This window comes from Lytechinus variegatus, chromosome 1, assembly GCF_018143015.1.
Source record: "Lytechinus variegatus isolate NC3 chromosome 1, Lvar_3.0, whole genome shotgun sequence".
In the NCBI taxonomy this organism is placed as follows: domain Eukaryota; kingdom Metazoa; phylum Echinodermata; class Echinoidea; order Temnopleuroida; family Toxopneustidae; genus Lytechinus; species Lytechinus variegatus.
In genome coordinates this window covers 1,968,349-1,991,150 of record NC_054740.1, presented here as the reverse complement: position 1 = coordinate 1,991,150, position 22,802 = coordinate 1,968,349, and the positions used below count along the sequence as shown (strand labels likewise).

At 37.0% G+C, this 22,802-nt stretch overlaps 1 protein-coding gene and 1 long non-coding RNA gene across 2 annotated transcripts; one reads left to right on the top strand and one right to left on the bottom strand.

Annotated features, from left to right (window-relative positions):
* Positions 1 to 7,682: 7,682 nt before the first annotated feature.
* Positions 7,683 to 10,887, bottom strand: LOC121406620. Its single transcript, XM_041597627.1, has 4 exons — positions 10,649 to 10,887; positions 9,546 to 10,180; positions 8,474 to 8,754; positions 7,683 to 7,969 (listed from the first exon to the last, which is right to left on the bottom strand). Exons 1-4 carry the CDS (start codon positions 10,885 to 10,887, stop codon positions 7,895 to 7,897), a joined length of 1,230 nt encoding a protein of 409 aa, XP_041453561.1. The 3' UTR covers positions 7,683 to 7,894.
* Positions 10,888 to 15,368: 4,481 nt separating this feature from the next.
* Positions 15,369 to 18,708, top strand: LOC121405855. The gene is made up of 3 exons (XR_005968713.1): positions 15,369 to 15,445; positions 17,851 to 17,992; positions 18,563 to 18,708. It is a non-coding gene; the product is annotated as an uncharacterized LOC121405855 (long non-coding RNA).
* The last annotated feature ends 4,094 nt before the right edge of the window (positions 18,709 to 22,802 follow it).

The following is a 22,802-nucleotide window of genomic DNA, read 5'->3' as shown; positions in this document are numbered from 1 at the left end:
CGTCGTAAATTTGGTCTCAGAAGATGCGCCAGACCTCAAAGTATAAACTCTGTGAGTGGCGCGATAAAAAAATTGCGCGCGGCGGAATGATCGCAGAAAATGTTGAGGGGGGTCCCCCCGGCCAGTTTAGGATTACACATATTTATTCGTGGATATACTATAAGCAAATGTTTTGTTTAACATGTTAAGCATTAAAGTAGAAATGCAAGTGTTGCCAATTAGCAGAAGAAAAGGTGATCAAATAAATAGCCCTCTAAATAAGTCGTCATGAAAGCTTGGGTTAACTTACAAGTTCTGGCATCTCTTGTATCCTTGGAAATGTACCTGGTGATGAAGTCTGTAATGGTCATGTCTGCCCTCTTCTTCATAATCATTTGACGATAAGCAGGAGTGTCTTTGAAAAATTTGATAATTTTCCCCTTATTTGCTGCAGTGGGAACTGTGTGCTTCATCCAGTTAACCTGAAAGACAGTAGTTACCGTATTACTTCAACCATCAAAATAACCTTCATTACATGTAAGGCGCTTTTATTGCCTTGGTCATACTTTTTGCATTACTTCTTAACGGACTTTGGCAGTTTGGTGCCCCCTTGATCTCGTATTTTGAGCTATTCTGCATTTCATACATTACACAGATGTGCATACGTACTAGGGATGCCATCGACATGGCAATTACATCATCAAAATGACAGAAACCTTGCCAATATCGACATGAGAAATAGATTTCACAACATTTGTCAATATACTACCTCCGTAAATGTTAACTGCATGAAATCCCTTGAAATCATAAAAGCTTTCCATATGTACATTGTCACTCAGATTGATGAAACAAACTTGAAAATGAAAGAATGATGATGACTATCAAGGCAAATCATTGACCAATAATGATTTGCTTTGATTCTCTTTTTTCACTTTTAATAATTAGACTTATCTTTAATTGTTTTAAGGGCTTATCGTGCAATTTGCATGAATTAGCCAATATGAATTTCCAATTCTATGCACAAACTATGATCCCTGTACTTAGCTCTACCAGATTTAGTTTCAAGTTGGACTTAGACCTAAGATTAAAAAAAGCAGTTTGGTGATTTTAATATACTTGCATTAATTAGCAGTTCATCAATTTCCACATTCTGTGTAAGGCTATGGTTTCTGTACTTTAGCTTTTAGATCTTTTACATTTAGATAGATCTAGACCCATCTCCTTGTCTAGATTTTAAGTTTAGTCTAGGTCTACATCTAGATCTACACTACTTGTCCGGACACTTTATCTTTTTTGAAGCCTTCTTTTTTTGTCTTTGGATTACACTAGAAATATGAATTCTTGTTATCATCTTGTACCGTATTTTGTTCTTTATATTTCCTGACATTTTGTAGTGTACTAAAAATTGATGAAACTTCCCTTGTAAATCTTTCCAAATGACATTCTGAAATTGATCGTCCGGACATACAACCCGACAGGACACTGGGTATACTATTAACAGCCGTAAGGCCCAAGGCCAAGGCAGTATAGTGTATCACTCACACTGTGACAGTCACAGTCACACTGGCATCTAATTGGTCTCAGGCCTACTGTAACTTAAAGGTCAGTCCACCTCAGAAAAATGTTGATTTGAATCAATAGAGAAAAATCAGATAAGCACAATGTTGAAAATTTCATCCGAATTGAATGTAAAATAAGTTATGACATTTCAAAGTTTCGCTTATTTTTAATTTAACAAAATAGTTATATAAACGAGCCAGTTACATCCAAATGAGAGAGTCGATGATGTCACTATTCCTTTTTTTCTAATTCTATAATATTTCAATTTTTACGAATTTGACGATTTGGACCTCCATGCCTGAAGCTAAAAATATTAAAATAATGGAATTCGATGTGTTAAGGGAGGAATGAAACTTCATTTCACATGACAATGAGTAATGACGAGAAAATAAAAATAGTCAAGACTTCCATACGCCCCCTCCACTAAAAAAAAATATGGAGAAGGTTTATCAAGAATTATCTAACATATATCTAAGAGATTTGAGAAGGAAAAGTCGGATACATACGAAAATATGGCTTTATTCCGTCAAAAATTTGAGTGTGTGTAATTCCCAATGGCATCGGTTTATTTAGTCAGAAAAATAAATACCCAATACTCTTGGAGAGTAGACTAGTCGTAATATCGGTTGATAATTCTTATGAAACCCATGGCATTCAACAATTCCTGGTAGCTCAGTGAGTAAGGCGACAGACTGGAAATGCTTCGTTCTGCAGTGAGAGGTTCGAATCCAAGTTCCCACCGAAAGTTAGAAGAAAAAAAAAGAAGAAAAAAGAGAAAGTCAGAAGGGGGTTTTGGGGAAGTATTTTTTAAAATTAGTGGAGGGGACATATGGAAGTCTTTCCTAAAAATATTTCATGATAAAATACATAAGAAATAGTGATTGAGTGATGTCATCAGATCCTCATTTTCATACCGACCGAGATGTGCATAACTCACTTTTTTGTGATATTAAGCGAAACTTTAAAATGCCATAATTTTCTTATTTTTACATCCACTTTGGATGAAATTTTCAGTGTTATGATTGTTGAATTTTTCTCCTTTTATTCAAATTAAGTTTTTGTTGGGGTGGACTTGTCCTTTAATTGCATGCGAAATTCTCGCCCAGAATTAACTGCGACAACCCGAACGCTCGAACGCCTGCACAGCGTTCGGGCCGCGCCGTCACAGATATAGACCTCTTGACTTCGGTCCACAACTGCGTTTGGAACTGTTACAAAGTCAAAGCGGAGGTCAAGGAGAGGGTCTCGATCTCGCTGTGATTTTCGTTATTAATGTTAGTTTTTATGCTGTGTTTTTGCAACAAAAATAATATCGTCCGGACATGGTACTAGGTAAACATAGTAGGCCCCCTACTGCGTGACTTTTGGTCCAACCCTTCACACACACTAGACCACTAGGCCTAGACCTTTATTAGTCATCATGCACTCACACAACTCACACGTAAACGTAGATCACCTTAGCTTCGCGAAAGTACTTACAGCGTCATTTGAAACGTATTTTCAATCTCAATCAATCACAGTTTAAAATTGCAATCATTAGCCCGTTCTTCCTCAGTTTTGATCTGTATGATTCAATAAACACATACCTTTTAATATCTTGATTATTTCCTCCCCAAAATCTTTTTAAATGTTCTCCAGTTCGGCTATCCTGCATGCCTAGATATAGATTCAACAGCTCACCAACGCAACGCAACGGTATACAACATGTATGATACGCGCGCGGTACACGGAATACGGTACCGGTACAAAAGTCGACAGAATTTCTTGATGAGCGCTGCCGCGGCGTGGTCATGTGACAAATTTTCAGCCTTTTCATTGGTGGATAGTTTGAGTATTTTGTAATTTTGTTTCAGATTAACTTTTATGTGCGCGAATTCGACGATTTTCAATCCTTTTCGGATTGACAACGGCAAAATATAACCCAAATAGTTTACAATATTTTGTAATCGCTTGTTAGAGTACTAACTGTAATCGCGCGAATTAAGAGAGTATGCTCGTGACTGTTAACGGCATGATGGTTTACACATCTCGTAATTAAAATAACTCCCAACAATGAAGACCAATTATACATTAAACAGCATTATTATTAAACACATGTAGACTGATTGACACAATTAGAGTTAAAGAGTACATGTAGACCTCCTACATGTATTAAAAGTACATGTAGTTTGCAGTTTTTCTTAATAATTACTAGCAGGAAGTGCATGTACAAATTGACAGAATGATATTGTCCTGATTTCACAAAGCGATGTGCAGCAAGCATGGTAAGAGCACAAATTGCCACAATAAAAACAATATCAAATATATATAAAGATACATCACAGTACATGTATAATACATGTACATTTTTTTTCATCATGTCTAAAAAAAGTTTAGTGTACATGTATGTACATGTACTCAACTCACACTGATCTTCGGTATTCATGACAATATTTAATCTTTTATATTCATGACAATATGCATACTATTGATATATTTGCCTTTGAATATTTGAAAAAAAGTTTTGAAGTCAGAACTTCATGTAAAGTGTAAGTTTTAATAAAAATATGCCATCAGACACTCGGTGAAATCAGGGACAATTGTATGATCAGCAAAACAAAAATATACAATGTACTTCACAAATTACTACACAATCGGATAAAACTTTCGATACCATACTCATGTTGTACCACTATTTAAACTAAAAGTATTTTTTATATGTACAGTATGCTCTACAAACTGGCAAAACCAATGAAAAGATGCAACCTCTTTGGTGATTTTTTTTTCAGATATAATGATTGTTTTGACTGGTTGATAAATAAGTTGATTGTTAGTTGCAAAATAAGGTCGATAACATGTACATGTATGGCCATTTTGAAAATTAATTATAAAGGTTCATTATAAGCTGAAAATTTGTGAGAACAAGGAAAGAGATGAAAAGTAAGGCTTTCATCTGTGCTTGTCCAAAACAGGCATTTCGGTACCAACTTATTGTACAAAGTTTAAAGTTTGTTGAACTTTTGAAATTTTAATTTATCATTTTTTGTCAATAATGATTAACTTTTCATATTAGAAACCGACATGTACATGTATATCTTGGAAATTTCATACCACAGTTATTAACCAGAACTGTCCCACAACAAATATCTCTTTCTCATGTCCCTCGTCATATCGTGTTACCACAATAAAGGGGCAGATCCAGGATTTCCCAAAAGATGGGGGCACATTTTACCAATAAATTTGGACAAGCAACAACAAAAAAAATGTTTTCAAAAGGGGGGGGGGAAATAGTTATATTTATATTGATTTAGTTTTCAATTTCTCAATAAAGGAGTCAACACTTCAAAATTTTGATCACAGCTCTCAAAGGGGAGAGAACCAGATGTGCCCTACCCTCTGGATTTGCCATTATATATCAACATAATCTTAAAAGTATGTGTTAAATCATTTATATTGAATGATCAATACTTTTTCAATATCACATTATTTTGATAATTCAAAAATATCACCCACCCCTAGTTAGTAAATGGTCTGAAGCAGTGAGGCTGGATTCACAATGAGCTGTGGCTGGTTGAGCCTTTGGCATCTAGTCTTCATTCTAGACAGGCTATAATTGGTTAATTGTCAAATACAAGTTTGTGATTGCAGACTAGTAGTATACCTGTTGTATATAATCAAACCATAGAGATGTTGCATATCAGGAGAGAAATCAGATAAATTAAATCTTCAGAAAATTCAATTACCTCAATGGGTTTAACATGTTTAACAACATATTATTGGTGTTTTTAGTTTCCATTTGAATAGAAAGACTAAATACATAAGGTCATCTATTAAAGTCTTTATAACCATCTGGGGATATGTACATATATGGCCAAACTGTTTTCCATTCAACCAATTTGTATATTACGTAAATTGAAAATAATTGAAATCTCCAGAAAATTCACCAGGCTTTGAACATGTTCATGGACCTAATCCCTGATGTTTCCTTGCAAAAAAAAAGTGCCATTTTGACAAGATTGGGCATTCTGCTATCTTCTACATTTTCTCTGAGGATTTATCAGCTTCTTCCATCCATTAGGGGAGATGGGGGTTAGTTGGAACATGTAGTAACTTGAAACATTGTAATTTTCTTTAAAGCCTGTAAAATAAATTTCTGCAATACTGCCCTCAATTTATTATAAAAGCAATAAATTGAGGGCAGTATTGCACAAATTTATTTTACAGGCCTTAAAGAAAATTACAACGCTTCAACTTACTACCATTGGCGGCGGAAGCCAAAAAATTTAGGGGGTGTCCACCTGAAATTTTGGGCTGGACACATTTAAAAAATTAGACAAGCTCCCCCAAAAAAGGTTATCAACCTAACTTTTAGGAGTTGCTAACCCCGCCAAAAAAAAGGTAAAGGGGGGGGCAACACACGTTTCAACGGGGGTCCACGTCAATTTAGGGGGGACCCAGGAAAAAAATTAACAAGCAAAAAAAAAAGGTAAAAAAAAAATTAAGGGGGTAATGTCCCCCCACCTAAAATTTAGGGGGGGGGGACACGTCCCCCCCTTCCGCCGCCTATGCTTACTACATGTTCCAACTAACCCCGATCTCCCCTACAACCCAACCCCCTATTAAAAATATGGATCAACACCTATTGAAGACACCAGGCATGTAAATGTACCTATATAAACACAGACGGCAATACGGTCAACAAACAGCCTACAAGCCCCCCCCCCCCCCCTGTTGGTAATGTAACATGCAATGTACCATGCAAAGGAAGCCGCATTGCCTTCAAAAGAAATATCAAAAATATAATCTACATGCAAATATCTATATTTGCACCTGTCCACATTATTTCCTGAGTACACATGAATAATAAATTGTTCGAACAATATGTCAGAGCTGGAAAACATCCTCCATGTACACTGTAGCTTTATAGTGTGGATGAAAAGTCATAATACACTATTTGCTGACTTCTCTAAATCCTGGTTATATGCAAGGATCTGGGGATTCCCTTCTTCTTGCACCCGATGGTAGAAAGCAATGTAGTCATCCTTCTTCCATGTCCTCATGTTTGTGTCCCATTCATGAAGAAGCATTGTCTTAATGCTGTCATCATCCACCATGCTTATCTTGTCGAGAATCCTCTGAGCAATGACATTTTTTTATTTGGTTACAGATGTTATTAGGTGGTTTCAGACCGCCTCGAAGTTCGCCAGTTCCAGGTATTCTCTGATCGGGAAATTTACCCCGATCAGAAAATACCAGGTATTTTGGTAATGTGAAAGCAAACTACGCGTAATTTCCCCGAAAGAAAATACCCGCTAAATAGTAGGTACTTGGCGAAATTACGAGAACTTTCGTGGGGATTTTTCCAAGGTCGCAGGTATTTTGGCGATGTGAAAGCAAATTACGGGAACTTTTATCCCAGCGTGTCGTTGGGCGCGGCGGCGTGGGTGGCTGCTGGGCTAGTGATTTTGAATCTCCCGCCTTGCCTGCTTATCAGACCACACTGCGCATGCTCGTAACTTCGGGAACTTATCCCGAAGGATGTGTTTCGGGGCGGTGTGAATGCAGGAATAATTAACGGGTATTTTTTAGCCTTAAAAAGTTCTCGTAATTTAACGGGGATTCTTGTGATCGAGGCGGTTTGAAACCACCTATTGTTATGCTCTCTCTCCTCTGGGGTTACAATAGGTGGTTTCAGACCGCCTCGAAGTTCGCCAGTTCCAGGTATTCTCTGATCGGGAAATTTACCCCGATCAGAAAATACCAGGTATTTTGGTAATGTGAAAGCAAACTACGCGTAATATCCCCGAAAGAAAATACCCACTAAATAGTAGGTACTTGGCGAAATTACGAGAACTTTCGTGGGGATTTTTCCAAGGTCGCAGGTATTTTGGCGGTCTGAAAGCAAATTACGGGAACTTTTATCCCAGCGTGTCGTTGGGCGCGGCGGCGTGGGTGGCTGTTGGGCTAGTGATTTTGAATCTCCCGCCTTGCCTGCTTATCAGACCATACTGCGCATGCTCGTAACTTCGGGAACTTATCCCGAAGGATGTGTTTCGGGGCGGTGTGAATGCAGGAATAATTAACGGGTATTTTTTAGCTTTAAAAAGTTCTCGTAATTTAACGGGGATTCTTGTGATCGAGGCGGTTTGAAACCGCCTAATCACAGGTTCCGGTTTTGCAGAAATTTGTTCTCCATCTTGCTCATTTCCCCTACCATCTTCAAAGAGGACAGAAGCGAAGTAACTTCTTCTGCTAGCTGCTTGTGTAGTGAATGTTAGTAAGGACTCATCTAACTGTGCTTTACTAAGTGATTGAAAGAGAACTTCCCTTTCATGATGGAGAAGAAAGCCATGCTTTAACATCTTCTTCATGAACTTCATGAGAGCTGGAGTACACATGGGATGACTATGTCGACTGTTGATGTTATTCGATTCAGAACTGATGAACGAAGCTGGGGAAAAATGCACAATAAAAATTTGCATTTGAAGTTTGCAGTTTGTTGTACCTGTAAACACTCATAACTATTTTCAGTTGCAGATATGCTTATTGTGGGAAACAATTTACTTACAATCATGAATGGACACATGGGTTCCCCCCTTCCCAACTTTCAACCAGTCCCTTACACATGTACATACAGTGTACATTCTGACACAGGGGCAATGCCACAAGGGGAGGGGTAATGACCCAGCGATAAATTTTCACAAGATCTAAAAGAAGAATAAAAAGGAGGTGTAAGAAAGAAGCCCATTATCTAAGGAGGAGAAAACAAGATGAGGTCAACTCTTAGTGAACTTGCCTTCCTTTCAAAACACCCTGCATGTACATGTACATATCCAGTAACCATACACTTCAATAGTAACTTTATAAAGCTTTATATTGTTAACAGTTGGCAAAGACTGCAGAGCCCTTTGAATATTTTAGGAGGAAAGGAAGAAGTAGATAAGAATATAATCACCTTATCCAACTTTCCAAGGTTGCGAAAGATGCGCTTCCAGTCCTCCCTTTTGGGTACACCTTTTGGGATCCAGCTCTTTCTTTTCTTATTTATATTCTCCAGGACAAAATCCATATCTTCACACCTTGTCTGGTCGCCTGACGTAGATATCGCCTGGAAATCCCCGAGAAACTTTTTAACCTCCATTGGTGCGGCGAGGAAGTTGCAGAGCTCTGTGATTTCGATGACTTGGTATTTCGGATGGTTCCGGCCATGAAATATGTTCGCAAACTTAACCCTCCCTGTGAGCATGGTGAATAAAGAATAAAAATCACATTATTTTTAAAAATCATATTCTTTCATTATGTTAATGTACCATGCATTCTTATGCATGTTGTAGAAATGCTAAAGAGAGTGACACTTTGCGATGTGTACAGCACATTTACATACATAATACATGTATAAAGGGGGTACTCCAGGCTGAAAAAAAAAATGATTTGAATACAGATGAAAACAGAATACATGTAAACAAAACATTGAAAATGTGATCAAAATTGCGCATGGAATGACAATAAACCCTTCTTAAATATTTGTATTATTTCTGTGAAAACAGGGTGCTCCTTTAAATAAAAATGAAGTGTTAATATAAAAACATAGACTTTACATGTACACGTACATCACATGTGCAAGTCATTTTTTTTTTTCATTTTTATCGTTTTCCTTTTCATGGTGTTATTTATTTTCAATTTCCGATTGGCATTATGGGTGACAGCGGGATATTAACATTTTTATATCACTCTGTCTTCATAATTCATACATGTGCATGTAATATTTTAGATCAAACATTGTTTACACATTTTGAAGTAAAGGTAAAATTCAAATTTGACGGTTCACCTGAAAAGACTTTGGCAACAACATTGTGACGAATTCCAGCCATAAGGTTCAGGATAGCTTGCATGTACGTCAGTACCTGCTCCTGGAGATATTTGAAGCAGCTATTCTTAATGCTTCCACTCCACTGCAGGAAGTCTTCGGGTGTTGGACATTGTTGGGCCCTTAGCTTTTCCCTTACATATGGCACCAGAAGCTCGTCAAGGGATCCCAGGAATGCAATTTGAAGAAGTTCCTATGACTTGTGGTGGTCCTCCACTCTTAGCATATTTCTGTGCGGCATCTGACCTGAACCCCATGCAAAAGGCCACATCCTTCATAAAAGCATGCCAATCAAGTTCTAGAAATGAACGAACCATGTTCATTTCCACATGGCCATGGCCTATTCGCAGGAGAAGCCAGTCGAACTCCAAAGGCATAATCCCGGGAACCTCTACTAAGGAGTGTTTCTCCAGATGATGCATATAAGCCTCTCGGGAGAAGACCGCCTCATTGCAGCAAGTGCAAGTATAAGTTTCCTTAATCACTCTTTGTGCTAGTGTGAATGGAAGTCCATCGCAGCTGACTGCCACCCACTCACGTTTCCCGCCTTCCACATACTTTTTGATGCCAACCTGTTTGCCTATGTTCTTAAACACCGTAATTAGACTTTGGTAGGAATTAGGATTTACAAATACCGGATCACCTGCAGTGACAAGTACTCCCTTTGTCGCACAGTGAGCTGAATTTGAAGCCCGCTCGTCAAACGTCACTTCAACATATGAGTCTACCTTTGTCTTCTTTGATTTTGAACTTGGAGGATTCTCTTTTTGTACAGCCTTGCTCTGTGATAACAACCTGCTTCCACACACAGTACATATTCTCTTGTTTCTCAGATTTTTGACTGGCACTCATTACAAACTTTCCATTCTCTTTTCTCTTGTAATCTTGCTACCTCCTCGTCAACTTGATCCCGGAATGATCCTTCAGTTTGTGACATTTGCTCACTTTCTACTTTATTCATTCTTTTCTTAATTGTTTCATACATCTCTCTGTAGTGAGTCTGATCCACGGCATTGTTGAGTGTACTGTCAATAGCAAGGACCTCTGATACTTGCTCTTTTAAGTTTTGAGTTGTTTGCCAGTGAACTGGTTTGCAAAACGCTGTCAAGCGCTGAATTGCTACTCTTCGTTGTCGTTGAGCTAGTCTCCCTTTTTTCTTCCTTTTTAATTTCACCAGCACCAGCTTGAACTTGAGCAGAGAAATGACTAAGACAATCACTACATAAATAAAACTTACGATCAGTCCCTGATCTGATCTTAAACCAATGGTTGTCTTTAACAAATTCGGCCTTTACTCCAGCGCTAAGTTTTGACAGTGGATATAAGCTCGAAGAACTTGTAGCGGCATCAGCAGTGACAGTACTGGTACCCAAGAGTTCCGGGGAGGCAGACCTACAAGGCTCTGTACTACTGCTACTACAGGTAGTGGCTGCCAATGTCGAGTGCGAAAGATTGCAACACTTCTTCTCCTGTAAAAATTTCCCTGTTACTAATCTCTTCATACTAAGTTCGACTGCAAGAAGAAGTAAACAAACACAAGCTGGTCATACTTTTTTTTTACTAGGCTTAAATTAAAAAAGGTGTATTCACAGCTACAAAATATCAATATAAATCTGAAAATCTGGTAGTTTTGAATTCGTAAACGACGCGAATGGCAATTGCATATGTACACACACTGCACTGCGGCCGCGGGTATACGTACAGTACGTATACTTAACACACATTACACACGCGACACACACACACACACGTTCGGTTGCTGCGGAGTATAGTGGCACAAAGGCTGAACACGAAGTCTAACGTACCGTTGATAGAATTTTTGCTTGCATTTTTTAATCAAAAACATGTCTTCTTTCTTGAAAAGCATCTAAGCACCTCGGTGGCAAATTTTTATTTTTGGAATATAGACGAGAAACTTAGTTTTATTTAACATATTTGAAAATAAAAATCCGCCACCGTGGTGCTTTTTTATATGAATATTTTACTGAGGGTATGTCAGAAACCCCCATTCACTTTGTACAGGCAAGCTCTTCGGTGTGATCGTTGGAGATGATGTCATGCACCGATTGATCCCTATTATTCGAGATAATGTCGCTCCCTCAAAACCGGGAGTTTCCCTGACTGGTTAAGGGAAAAACAAAATGCAGGTAGTCATTGTATCCCAGGTAGTGTGCCAAATTTGCCAGTGTTCAGAGCAGACTCAGACGAAGTAGATGCTTACATATTGCGAATTGAACGCCATGCCACTTTGCAGAAATGGCCAGAGGAATATTGGGCATGCGCACTAGCCAATCTGGTAGCAGAGAGCGCGTTAGAAGTCCATACACGCATGTCCGCCGAAGATGCGAGCGATTACGCAAACGGAGGGGGTATTAGAAGGGGGAGGGAAAGCAATAGAAAATAAAGGGGAGAAACAAATCAAGGAGTAAAAGGGGGCACAGAAAAGGAAGGGGGGGAAAGGGAACAGAAGGGATAAAGGAAAGGGAAAAAATAAGGAAAGGGAAAAAATATATAGAGGGACAGCAGGAGGGAAAAAGAGAAAAATATGAAGGGGAGCAAGAAGGAAAAGAGTGAATAAATGGGGGGGGGGGGGAAGGAGGGGAAAGGGAGAGAAAGAGAAAATACAGCGGGGGATATCGAGCGTGATGATTAAAGGGATTTTCGACTATATTGTATAGAGGTGAACCCGGACGGGCTTTTATTCTTCAACTTGGCTCGACTAACTCCTTTGTTCCCCGAAAAGAAGTTAGGTTTGATAGTTAGCGTTTGCGTGAGCACCCGCTAAAATTATTAATAAAAGAAAAGAAGGGTTTGTATAGCTCCATTCTTGCTTTTTTGGCAAGTGATAATTAACTCGTTAAGTACCCATTCCATACAACACGTCATAGTAGCTTTCAAAAACATACTTTTGCTTGGGTTTAAGCATTTAAGCTAAATGCGTTAGGAAAGTTTTTAATAGTTACATATATGCAAATAGTTTTGTTGTTCTGCTCTGGAGCACATTGAGCATCTAATCAAGATGGAAAGTGCGATTTACAAATCTCATGTATTATTATTTTTATCTTCCATATAACACTGAATTATGTATTGTACCAAGCTGTGGTTTGGTTTTGTGATTTCGTTTTATCATTTCCAATTCATATAACAAAATATATTCGAAGGTAAATATTGTTTTACTGAAATGAAATAATTGAAACAATGTCTAGACCCTAAATGATATCCAACTAATCTATCAATATAAAACCGCAGTTCGTAAAAATGATAGGTTAATCTTTACTTCGACGATCATCATATAAATGTATCAAGGATATTAATATTCGTTTTAAACCCATCTATAACTTTTTATAAAATTGCGCGTAATAAATGCGTTGGACAAGTAATCTTTACTTTGATTATGTTAATTATTATGATCTTCCCAATCCGAATATCTACCGATGTAACTATCACCGCAATCGAGAGCAGATAATGTAATCAGATGTTTTAGCAAAAAGACAAACTTGTTAAATCTGCAACATTGGGGTAAATTTATACTTTTTACAGGGTGGGGTTTTAAAGACCCGATTTGAACCAAATTGAAAAGAATATCCTTATTCATTGTTGTTGACGCATTAGATAATTAATACCCCTCCCCCACTTCTAAGAACATCCTGTCATAAATTGGGAAGCGGATGTGATCAAAGGAGAGGGGTCGGCGTGGACGGGGAGCAAGACTCTCCCAGACTGCACAATAACAAAAGAACCAAATAAAAAAAATCGATGAGCACAACCAGTTTTGCTGGGGTTCGCTTTTTGCGCGTCTACTTTTTATGATGTGAGAAAGAACAATTTTCCCCGATATGAGAGGGGTTTTTTTGCTCTCCCCCCGGCCCCCTATATACCCCGCTTATTATGATAAAGGTTTATAAAATATCAATACCGAAATGAGAAAAAATGACAATAAGTGGGGATCTTGCCTTCCGTGCATGATGTGATGTCGAAAGAACATCAACGTCGGATCGTAATCGACAACCCCCTTTAAAGAAATCAAAGAAAGATCGTGGCACAAAAAGGAGGCGGTGAAATATCATGAGTCGACCTCGCGCATGACCGATGTCATAAACACGTCGTAACGTTGTATCGTAATCAACGATCATTGTGACTATTCCAGCGAAAGGAAATGATAAATGAGCACTGAAAAAATGTCAAGACTCGGGGAAGGCCTTCGTCCGAGAGTATATGCATGTATCTATATGTCGAAAAGTTTAGATTCATTTCGATAATAGCTTCGACGTTCCAGCCGGGGTGACCAGATTTCACAAAATTAAATACGGGACAATCGGCAAAGCACTACAGAGGATCGACCGAGCCAGGCCAAAAAAATCAACAAAAAAAGGCCACACAATGTTAGACTTGTTAACAAAATATATCAAGAAAGGGAAGGGAGGGCTAGTGGAAGAAAGAAGGAAGCAAGAAATGAATTGAGAGGAAAGAAAGAAAAAAATAAGGAAAATTCAAAGGAAAAAGTATGATTAAAACGTTGAAAGAAAGAATAAAGGACAGATAACGGTTTGAAATGAATAAAGAAAGAAATTATTAAAATAAAGGAAGGGAAGATGAATGAATGTGTGAAAGATAAAATATATTGAGAGAAAAGAGAAAAGTAAGAAAAAAGAGAAAGAAAGAAGGGAAGAACGAAAGAAAAATAATTCCTTCATTATTTGAAAGAAACAAAGACAGAAGAAAAACGGAAAGGAAACAGGGAAGGAAAGAAGGGAAAGAAATAAGGGAAAAGAATTAAAAGGGAAACAGAAATTAAATAATAAAAGAAAAGAAAACAAATAACATCTTAAATCAAAAATTCAACCTACAATAGATCCCGATCACGCTAGTTTAGAAACATAATGGTCTATCACAAGATAATCGAAGTACATGTACATGTAAACATAGTGCAATGTACGTACCCTAGGATTTCAGAGGGTAAGTGCGGGCACGGCCAATATTATATAGCACGCGGGAAACCACGGGCCGTCTAAACGCCCTAGACTGCTCCCCTTGAATACCCTCGGTTAGACGCGAAAGCCCCCTAGGCTGTTTGTGTGCTCGGGCGTGACGTTTCCCGCGGCCGGCACTGTAGTTAATAACAAAATTGCCTACATAGTTGGGTAACAAACACAGTGTTACCACAGTGTGTTCACATAGTTGACTATGTGTAAAATATGTGGACACAGTGTTAGACTTCAGATCACATAGTTAATCATAATTGCTCACATAGTTGGGTAACAAACACAGTGTTACCACAGTGTGTTCACATAGTTGACTATGTGTAAACTATGTGGTCACAGTGTTAATTAGACTTCAGATCACATTGTTAATCACATAATTGCCCACATAGTTGGGTAACAAACACAGTGTTACCACAGTAAGTTCTTCAATCGTACCCGAGAAAAGTTTAACAAGCAAAAAAGGGGTCTTCAAGCTCGTTAGGGGGGGGGGGTAGCAGTACTAAACTTGAAAAATTGTTTGATGCACTATTCCCAATACAATCTCCATTTAGTTTATAATTTACACTGAAATTTTGCCGGTAATTTGATATTTGATGATTTTTTTATTTTCTTTTAAGATCATCATCGCAATGGTTAAACTATCAGTAAAGGCTAACGTTAGAGTTATAGATCTATACTAGATATCCGGAACTCTTCGGTAAATCTCGGCCTCGGAAATCTATTTTATGCTACACTAGCGCGCTAGTGTAATACATGTGCGTTTCAAATTCGTGAAAGCGCTCACCAACGCCCGTTACAGTTTATCGCTTCATCCAATATTTACGCCCGTTAGAATCTGATCTTACTGCACTTTGTCTTAATCTTCTTGAATTGATAAGGATATCAACCATGTGGGTTTTAGTACACTGGGTGGAAACAAGGAACTGTTACTTCTAGCGATTTTGTAACAAACAAAAAGATGTTGGTCAACTTGGTGGACCCGAACTTGAGTTGAGGGCCTGGTGGAGTCCGGAAACCCGCAGAGAAACGGCCGAAACATTGGCTGGGATGTGGAAGGCCAAGGTGTTAGTGGCCAGTGGTAAATATACATTATTATATCCTGATTTGTACCTTATATGTAATTATTTATGCTCTCCCTTTGTCCAGGGGTAATTGTCGAAGAACCGTATGTATATAGATCTATAGGCTATGTGGTGCTCGACTAGCCTAGAGGCGTCTGAAACTGAATGAAAGTCATGAAACCCAGGGAACTCCCCTACACGGGCGTTCCCTGGCCTGGGTTACTATGAATTTAGCTCTTCACAGTACTCTACGTAGTCGTAGGGTTACTCCCCACTGACGCCTGGGATCACGAGCTATATTCACCCACGTACTGGTACAAAACCTGAAACTTTCGTCCCCGAGATTTCTACTTTCCCTCTAAATCTACCCCTAAACCATGTAGAGTTAAAAATTCTTATTTAACAAATATTACAATTTATTGCGTGATCATAAATAATTTATATATATTTATATGAATTATTTTCAGTCAAAACTAAATTATAAAAAATAAAATTTAGAGATAGAAATTAGAGAAAAAATTCTTATTCAACAAATATTAAAATTTATTTCGTGATCATAAATAATTTATATATATTAATATGAATTATTTATAATCAAAAAATAAATTTTAATATTTGTTAAATAAGAATTTTTATCTCTAAATTGTTCGTTAAGACGGGATTGCTTTCCGGAAGTACGTCATACATAAACGGTTCAAGGGTCGACGCTATTGTATTTCCGTTGTTTACATGTGGAACGTGGGGTCTACGCGGCATCAGTTAGGTAAGAAATCTTCATTTTTTGTATTTTTATATATAATATTTAAAACCTTCCTACGCATTAGGCGTAGGAAGGTGTAAGAATGAATAGAATTCTTGTAATTTTGGTTTAAAAAGATGGATTTTCTAGGGAAATCCATCTTTGTTTTGGTCCTTCGCTTAAGACACTATGGAGAGAGTGTCAAGACGTCAATGATGAAGAAGTATATGACATATCTAAAAAAAATCATCATCATTGCGTCCTCAAGACTAATACTAACGTATCCTAGGGTGTGTTTATGATTCCATTGCGAGGACAGAATCAGCGATTTCAAACGTCGATTCAAAACGCCGATCGTAAACGTGGTTCTGGGAGTGCTGTTTATGCTTAACTTTTCAGAGCAAATCATGATATCCAGCTGGCTTCGCAGCGAGGTCAAATTGGGCACGCCTTTTTTCGAAAGTTTTTTTTTCCAATTGTTGTTTTTACGTAGAGATAACAAGGAGCAATACGACTTTATATACCAAATGACGTCATTTAAACACGTTTACGATCGTGGTTCTATTTATACTTCCCCAGAAAGCCTGATTCTGGCCTGAAAAGTGGAAGCATAAACACGGCCTTACTCTCACCTAGCCAGGCGGCTTCTAGTTCTAGAGAGTAAAAATCAGTTACTAACGTAAGGTTACTCTCATCCGAAGCCAGGTCTTCCTTCTCATTGACCATCACGACGGAAGCCATGTACATTGAAAAAATTCATTTCCGACATTCCTACGCTCTCATTATTTTTGAACAAGAATTCATCCAAAAAAATGAGAGAAATATTGTGAAAAGACGGAAGAGACTTGCCCGATGTTTACGCCGCCATCTTACTTCCTATTGTTCTTCGCCAACGTTACCCGACGCACGCGTCTATGAGAAGGAACACCTGGCTTCGTATGAGAGTAACCTTACGTTAGTAAATGATTTTTACTCTCTAGAAGCCGCCTGGCTACTCTCACCCACGTTACGCGACTCAAGCGTCAGTATCGTGGGTGAAGAACAATAGAAAACAAGATGGCGGTGTAAACATCGGGCAAGTCTCTTCTTTTCATGATATTTTTGTCATTTTTTTAATGAATTCTTGTCTAAAAATAAAATCCATAGCATAGAAATGTCGGAAATGAAGTTGTATCCCAGATACATGATTTAGGGCTAGATCTTTTACAGAGAAAGTAGAAATCTCGGGGGCAAAAGTTTCAGGTTTTGGCTGCCTACATGCACATGTATACAATAGAAGCCCTGGCTTCGTATGAGAGTAAGTTACGTTAGTAAATGATTTTTACTCTCTAGAAGCCTCCTGGCTAGACTGGATTAGCATTACATCGGCTAATTAACAAATTTGGGGGCAAATTTAATGATGTGAAAGATTCTTACTAGTTTTTAAATAATAATTATCTTATTAAGATCTACTGAAAAATATGTCTACAACTCAAAATAGTTTGTGTGTACAGAATTCAGATAAAATTATTTACGTCTATAACTTAAAAACTGGTGTCTGAATTCTGATTTGATAACTTGTCTGTACTCTGTAGTAATAAATCTAATAATGCTAAAACCCATTTTTACAATGCATTTCATAAATGGCTCTTTGAAAATACTCTGATTATTTATGTCTGTCCTTAATGTGCCCGTCCCTTAGAGAAAAAAAGCTGATGTACTAAAGAAAGAGAAGGAGTTCCTAGACACCGCAATCAGAGTAGATGAGGCTATGGATGAGTCTGATGCCACAGATGAGGACATGGAGGATGAGGCTTCAACCTCAAAAAAAGATGTGAGAAAGATGGTACGTTGAAACTTTACATTCAACTTAAATTTTTAAGACGTGCATGGATCAGGAAATTTTGAAGCATACTAGCCAGGAAATTTAGTCCAAAGTAATCAGTGTTTACCTGAAGCAGGAAGCAGGTCATACTTTATTCTGTGATTTGCAAAAAAAAAGACTTCTACATAACTTGATATCGCTGCCAGTGGTGATTCAAAAAATTGCCCTTAAATTTCTACTTGAAAAAAAAATGATGGAATTGGAAAGTATTGGTGGTACTACTTCAATAAAAGAAAACTCATTAGAAAAACTAAAAATAATGATACACTTATGAATTTAGTCTGGATTCCTAGTCTAGATACAGAATTGCATTGGGTTTGCACATGACCGCGTACCCAGGTGTCGCAAATTTGAACTCAGAAGATATGCGAGACTTAAATGTGAGTGGCGCGGCGCGGTCACCCCAAAAATCGCAGCTGAATGGTCTTGAAAAATGTTGAGCGGGGGGGGGGGGCTAAATTAAATTTTAATTTTAAAAATTCTAAACATATTCCATATGTGTTCATATTTTATTTCCATTTTTGGTTGCAGGTTGGGAAAGCTGACGGATCTGCTATGGCAGAGCTTCTAAAGAAGAAAAAGACTGAAGACCAGCGGAACCATGAAGGTCAGTTTTAAAGTTTATTATTTACGGCAAGATTCTGTGGCCAATTAAATGAAAAATCATGACCAGAAAACTAAATTCTCATATGTCCAGAAAGAGTATCTTCTCCAGAGCATTGCATTCATGCTTTTGGTGCAAATAGAATTTTACATCACAACCAATAATACCTCTTAATTATCGAAGGTTAAACATATACCACATAAAAATGGTATCTGAAATTATGATGGAGTACATGTAGATGCTCTTTCAGGACATACATCTATATAAGATGAGAGTTATGTTTTCCGGACATGCTTTTTCATTAAATTGTTGATTCTTTAAATGTTAAAGTTTTTTTCTGACTTTCTTCGTATATCATTGTAGGATATTGGCACTCTAAATAACACTGTCTCACACACAAATTTGCGTTATGGTAAATTCTAGTAGAAGGGGCTATGAAATGATGTGTCTGATGATATATCCACAGCAAAAATAAAAAAATCACTTTCAATTTTTGAAAAAAATGGTATTTTGGGCATTCATATCGTCTGTGATGTCATAAAATCCTATTTAAAAAAATATCTGTTCTTAAATGATATTTATCAAACCTTCACTGATATATTTCTAAATTTTTTTTTTGCTTCTTATTACAACCAATTATTCATCAGGGTGAACTTCCCCTTTGATAGCTTTTACATTATCTTGTGTATTTTGCCAAGAATGATTGTCTCTGCGTGAATCTACAAATGAATTCAGAATATCACAATTACTGTAAATAGGAAGATGCTCTGGAATTTCTCATATTACCAAGCTTGTCAATAATTTCAAGGCGGAGGGTTAGGGTGAATCTCCCTGAAAGAGAAACTACATGTACTAGAATAGCACAGTCTCTCCAAATGGTAATCTACCGTGAAAATAAGTTTTTGATGTGGAAACAAAAACAAACGAACAGAAAACGGAGGAAAAGGACACCGACTTTGATTTGAATCTAGGTAACCATAGAAAACATTTTAATGTTTTAAGTAAGTGATTGATCTTCACAAATGTCTTGTCATTTTACATTTTACAACGATGCTGCCTGTCACCAGTACAATTTCTTCCAGAGCGGCGGACCAAAGAAGTTAGAAATTCACAGAGTCAAAGGCTTAGACAATCAACTAGTTTAAGAACTTAATTTCCTTTAAGTCACTTCCTTGTCATTTCATAAGATATTTTCAATCAAGTAGGACTATAGAAATAAGATTACCGAGCCTGAAATCTTGATTTTTCTTGCTTTAACTTATCTGCCCCTGATATTATAATCCTGTTTCACGGGTATGCATGGTTTTTTGTTATGTTTGTGACTCTTAGATACTCCACTGCAGCTGAGTAACCAACAGTCACAAACAGACGGAACTTGACTTGGCTTTAATTAATATTTATAAATGATCTAGAGTCTTCGATAAAAGTTTGAGACTTTGAGCCAGTTTTTGTGTCCTTTCATTTTCAACTAGCAAATTTCCCTGCACTTCCACGGGCCAAGTACGTGCACGCATGGGCCAGAAGCTGAAAGATGTCCGTGCATCTCGAAGACGTGCAGAAAAGCAGGTTTAAGTGTGATACCTTTTTTTGTTTGGAAATAAGCCTTAATATTGCCTCATAAAAGTCATTAAAAAACCCATTTTATTCTGATCATGGGTATATATTACACGAAAATGTATTTCATGTATTATGACATGTCTGCTAATACAGCCAACTCAGGTTTATATAGTGTGTGCTTTCAAAATTTATCATGACATTCCAACTCCTGCTTTATCACCTTGTGCTATTGATCATACTCAGATTGATATATTTTTATATTTATACTATGACAAATCATTTTCTTGCCATGTGCCTTCCGTTTCATACTGTTTCCAAGTTCCAACTAGTACAAATGAATACTTATATGCAGCTATATGGACGCTAGTATATGCACTTCATGCAAGAGATTTGTGGACATTTTTTGGCTCTTGTTCATATTTTTCTGATATTTGTCTATAGGTGTGAAAAGGCAAAATATATGCAAAGTGTTCTTATTTTTGAAAAATAAATGTTGGTTACTTGTTCCTGTTTCGAAATTTCACAACTCTCTGTGATGGTAGGGATTTGCTTTACTACATGTATAGGCGTTGCTTTTCCGACTACGGCGGCGTCGTCGTCAACATTGAAATCTTAACCAAGGTTACAAGTTTTTGAAATGTCGTCATTAGGAAGTATATGGACCTAGTTCATGAAACTTGGACATAAGTGTAACGAAGTATCACTGATCATCTTGCATGAGTGTCCAGGTTGCATGATCAAGGTCATTTAGGGTCTAATTTTTTTTTTCATAACTTTAAAAATATAAGGGCCTATTTTATGAAACTTGTACAAAAGTTAAATTGCTGATAATCTTACATTAGTGTCAGCCTGTCAGGTCACATGATCAAAGTCAAAGGTCACAGCACTGAAATCTGAACTGTTAATTTTTTAAGTGTCATCATCATGATCCTATTTCATGAACTTGAACATAAGGGTAATCAAGTACCACTGACAATGAGTTTCAGGTCACATTGTCAAGGCCAATGGTCATTTATGGTCAATAAAATTTGACCATGTTTGGCTATCTAAATTGAAATTTTAACCAAAGTTTTTGAGATGTCATCTTAACTTTGGAATTTTATCGACCTAGTCCAGGAAAATTGGACATGAGTATTTAAGTTTCACTTATCATCTTGCATGAGTTTTAGGTCACATGATTAAGGTCAAAGGTCACTTAAGGTCAATGAACTGTGACCATGCTCGAGATATTTTTTTAAATGACATAACTTTGAAAGTGTATGGATCTGGTTCATGAAACTTGGATGTAAGGGTAATCAAGTATCATTGATAGTCTTGCACTAGTTTTTAGTCAAATGATTTAGGTCAAATGTCATTTAGCGTCAAAGAACTTTGACTATGTTGGGAGTAATTTTAGAAATGTCTTCATAACTTTGAAAGTAGACTTGAACATTAGGGTAATCAAGTATCACTGTTTTTATTCAAAGTCAGCATTGTTGCTATATTGAATTGCGTGACGCAGGCGAGACTGTCAGAGACGTTCCACTTTTTTTTTTCAAGTAACCTTTTCTTTTAAGGTTAAACGTGTTATTTTAGTTCGGTGTTTTCATCACTTGTAACCTTGCAAGTCTTGTTTCGAATGAAGATACTTGCATTTGAATGAAAGAACAACCTCAAAGACAAAATTTTTCAGAACATAGACTCATAAATGTTTTATACCTTAAAGGGGTACTCCAGGCTGAAAATAATCATATCAAAATAAATATAGTAAAATCCACCGAGCAAAACGCTGAAAATCTTATAGCAAATAGCAAAGTTATAGAATTTCAAGCTTAGCAATATTTTGTGAAAATAGTCATATGCAAGTCATCATGAATGTGCAATAGGTTGACTAATGATGTCATGTCCCCACCTTCCTTTTTCTTATTTTATTTAATAATAAAATCATTATCATTTCATATTTTCCTACATGTGTACACGACATGTCTCCCTTGTAACAAAATAAGTTGGCACAATGATTTTCTTACAAACTAAATCAGTTGTCAATCCAATTTTTTTATTATATTTGGTGACAAAATTTGACTAAATATAATTTTTGAAATAAAATGCAAAAGATTACGTGGGGATATCATCAGCTTGCTCATTGCATATTCATGAAGACATGCATAGCACTGTTTTGCCCTAGTAATGCAAAAGTTAAAAATGTAATGACTTTGTCATCCTTGTCAGATTTTGATGAAATTTTCAGTATTTTATTTGTCTCATTTTACTTTATTTGTTAAAATTGTATTATGTCAGCCTGGAGTACCCCGTTAATATGTTTACATTTAAGAAATATTTCATACCAGGCTTGTTTTCCCAAACAATTTCATTCCACAACGTATGTTTACTTGTGAAAATCGAGGAGAAAAATTCATGTTTGTATTCACAGTGCTTGTATTTATGACCCAGTTATTTTCATGTTGCTTTTATTATATTACTGTTTATTAAACTGAACGAAATGAATTTTTTCATTTTTTATTTCTAATCATATTTTCTCGTGTCTTGTGGATTGCTCTCCCTACTCTTCAGATTGGGACCAAAGCACAATGTCTACCATGATACAACCACCCAAGTACCTACAGCCAGTGA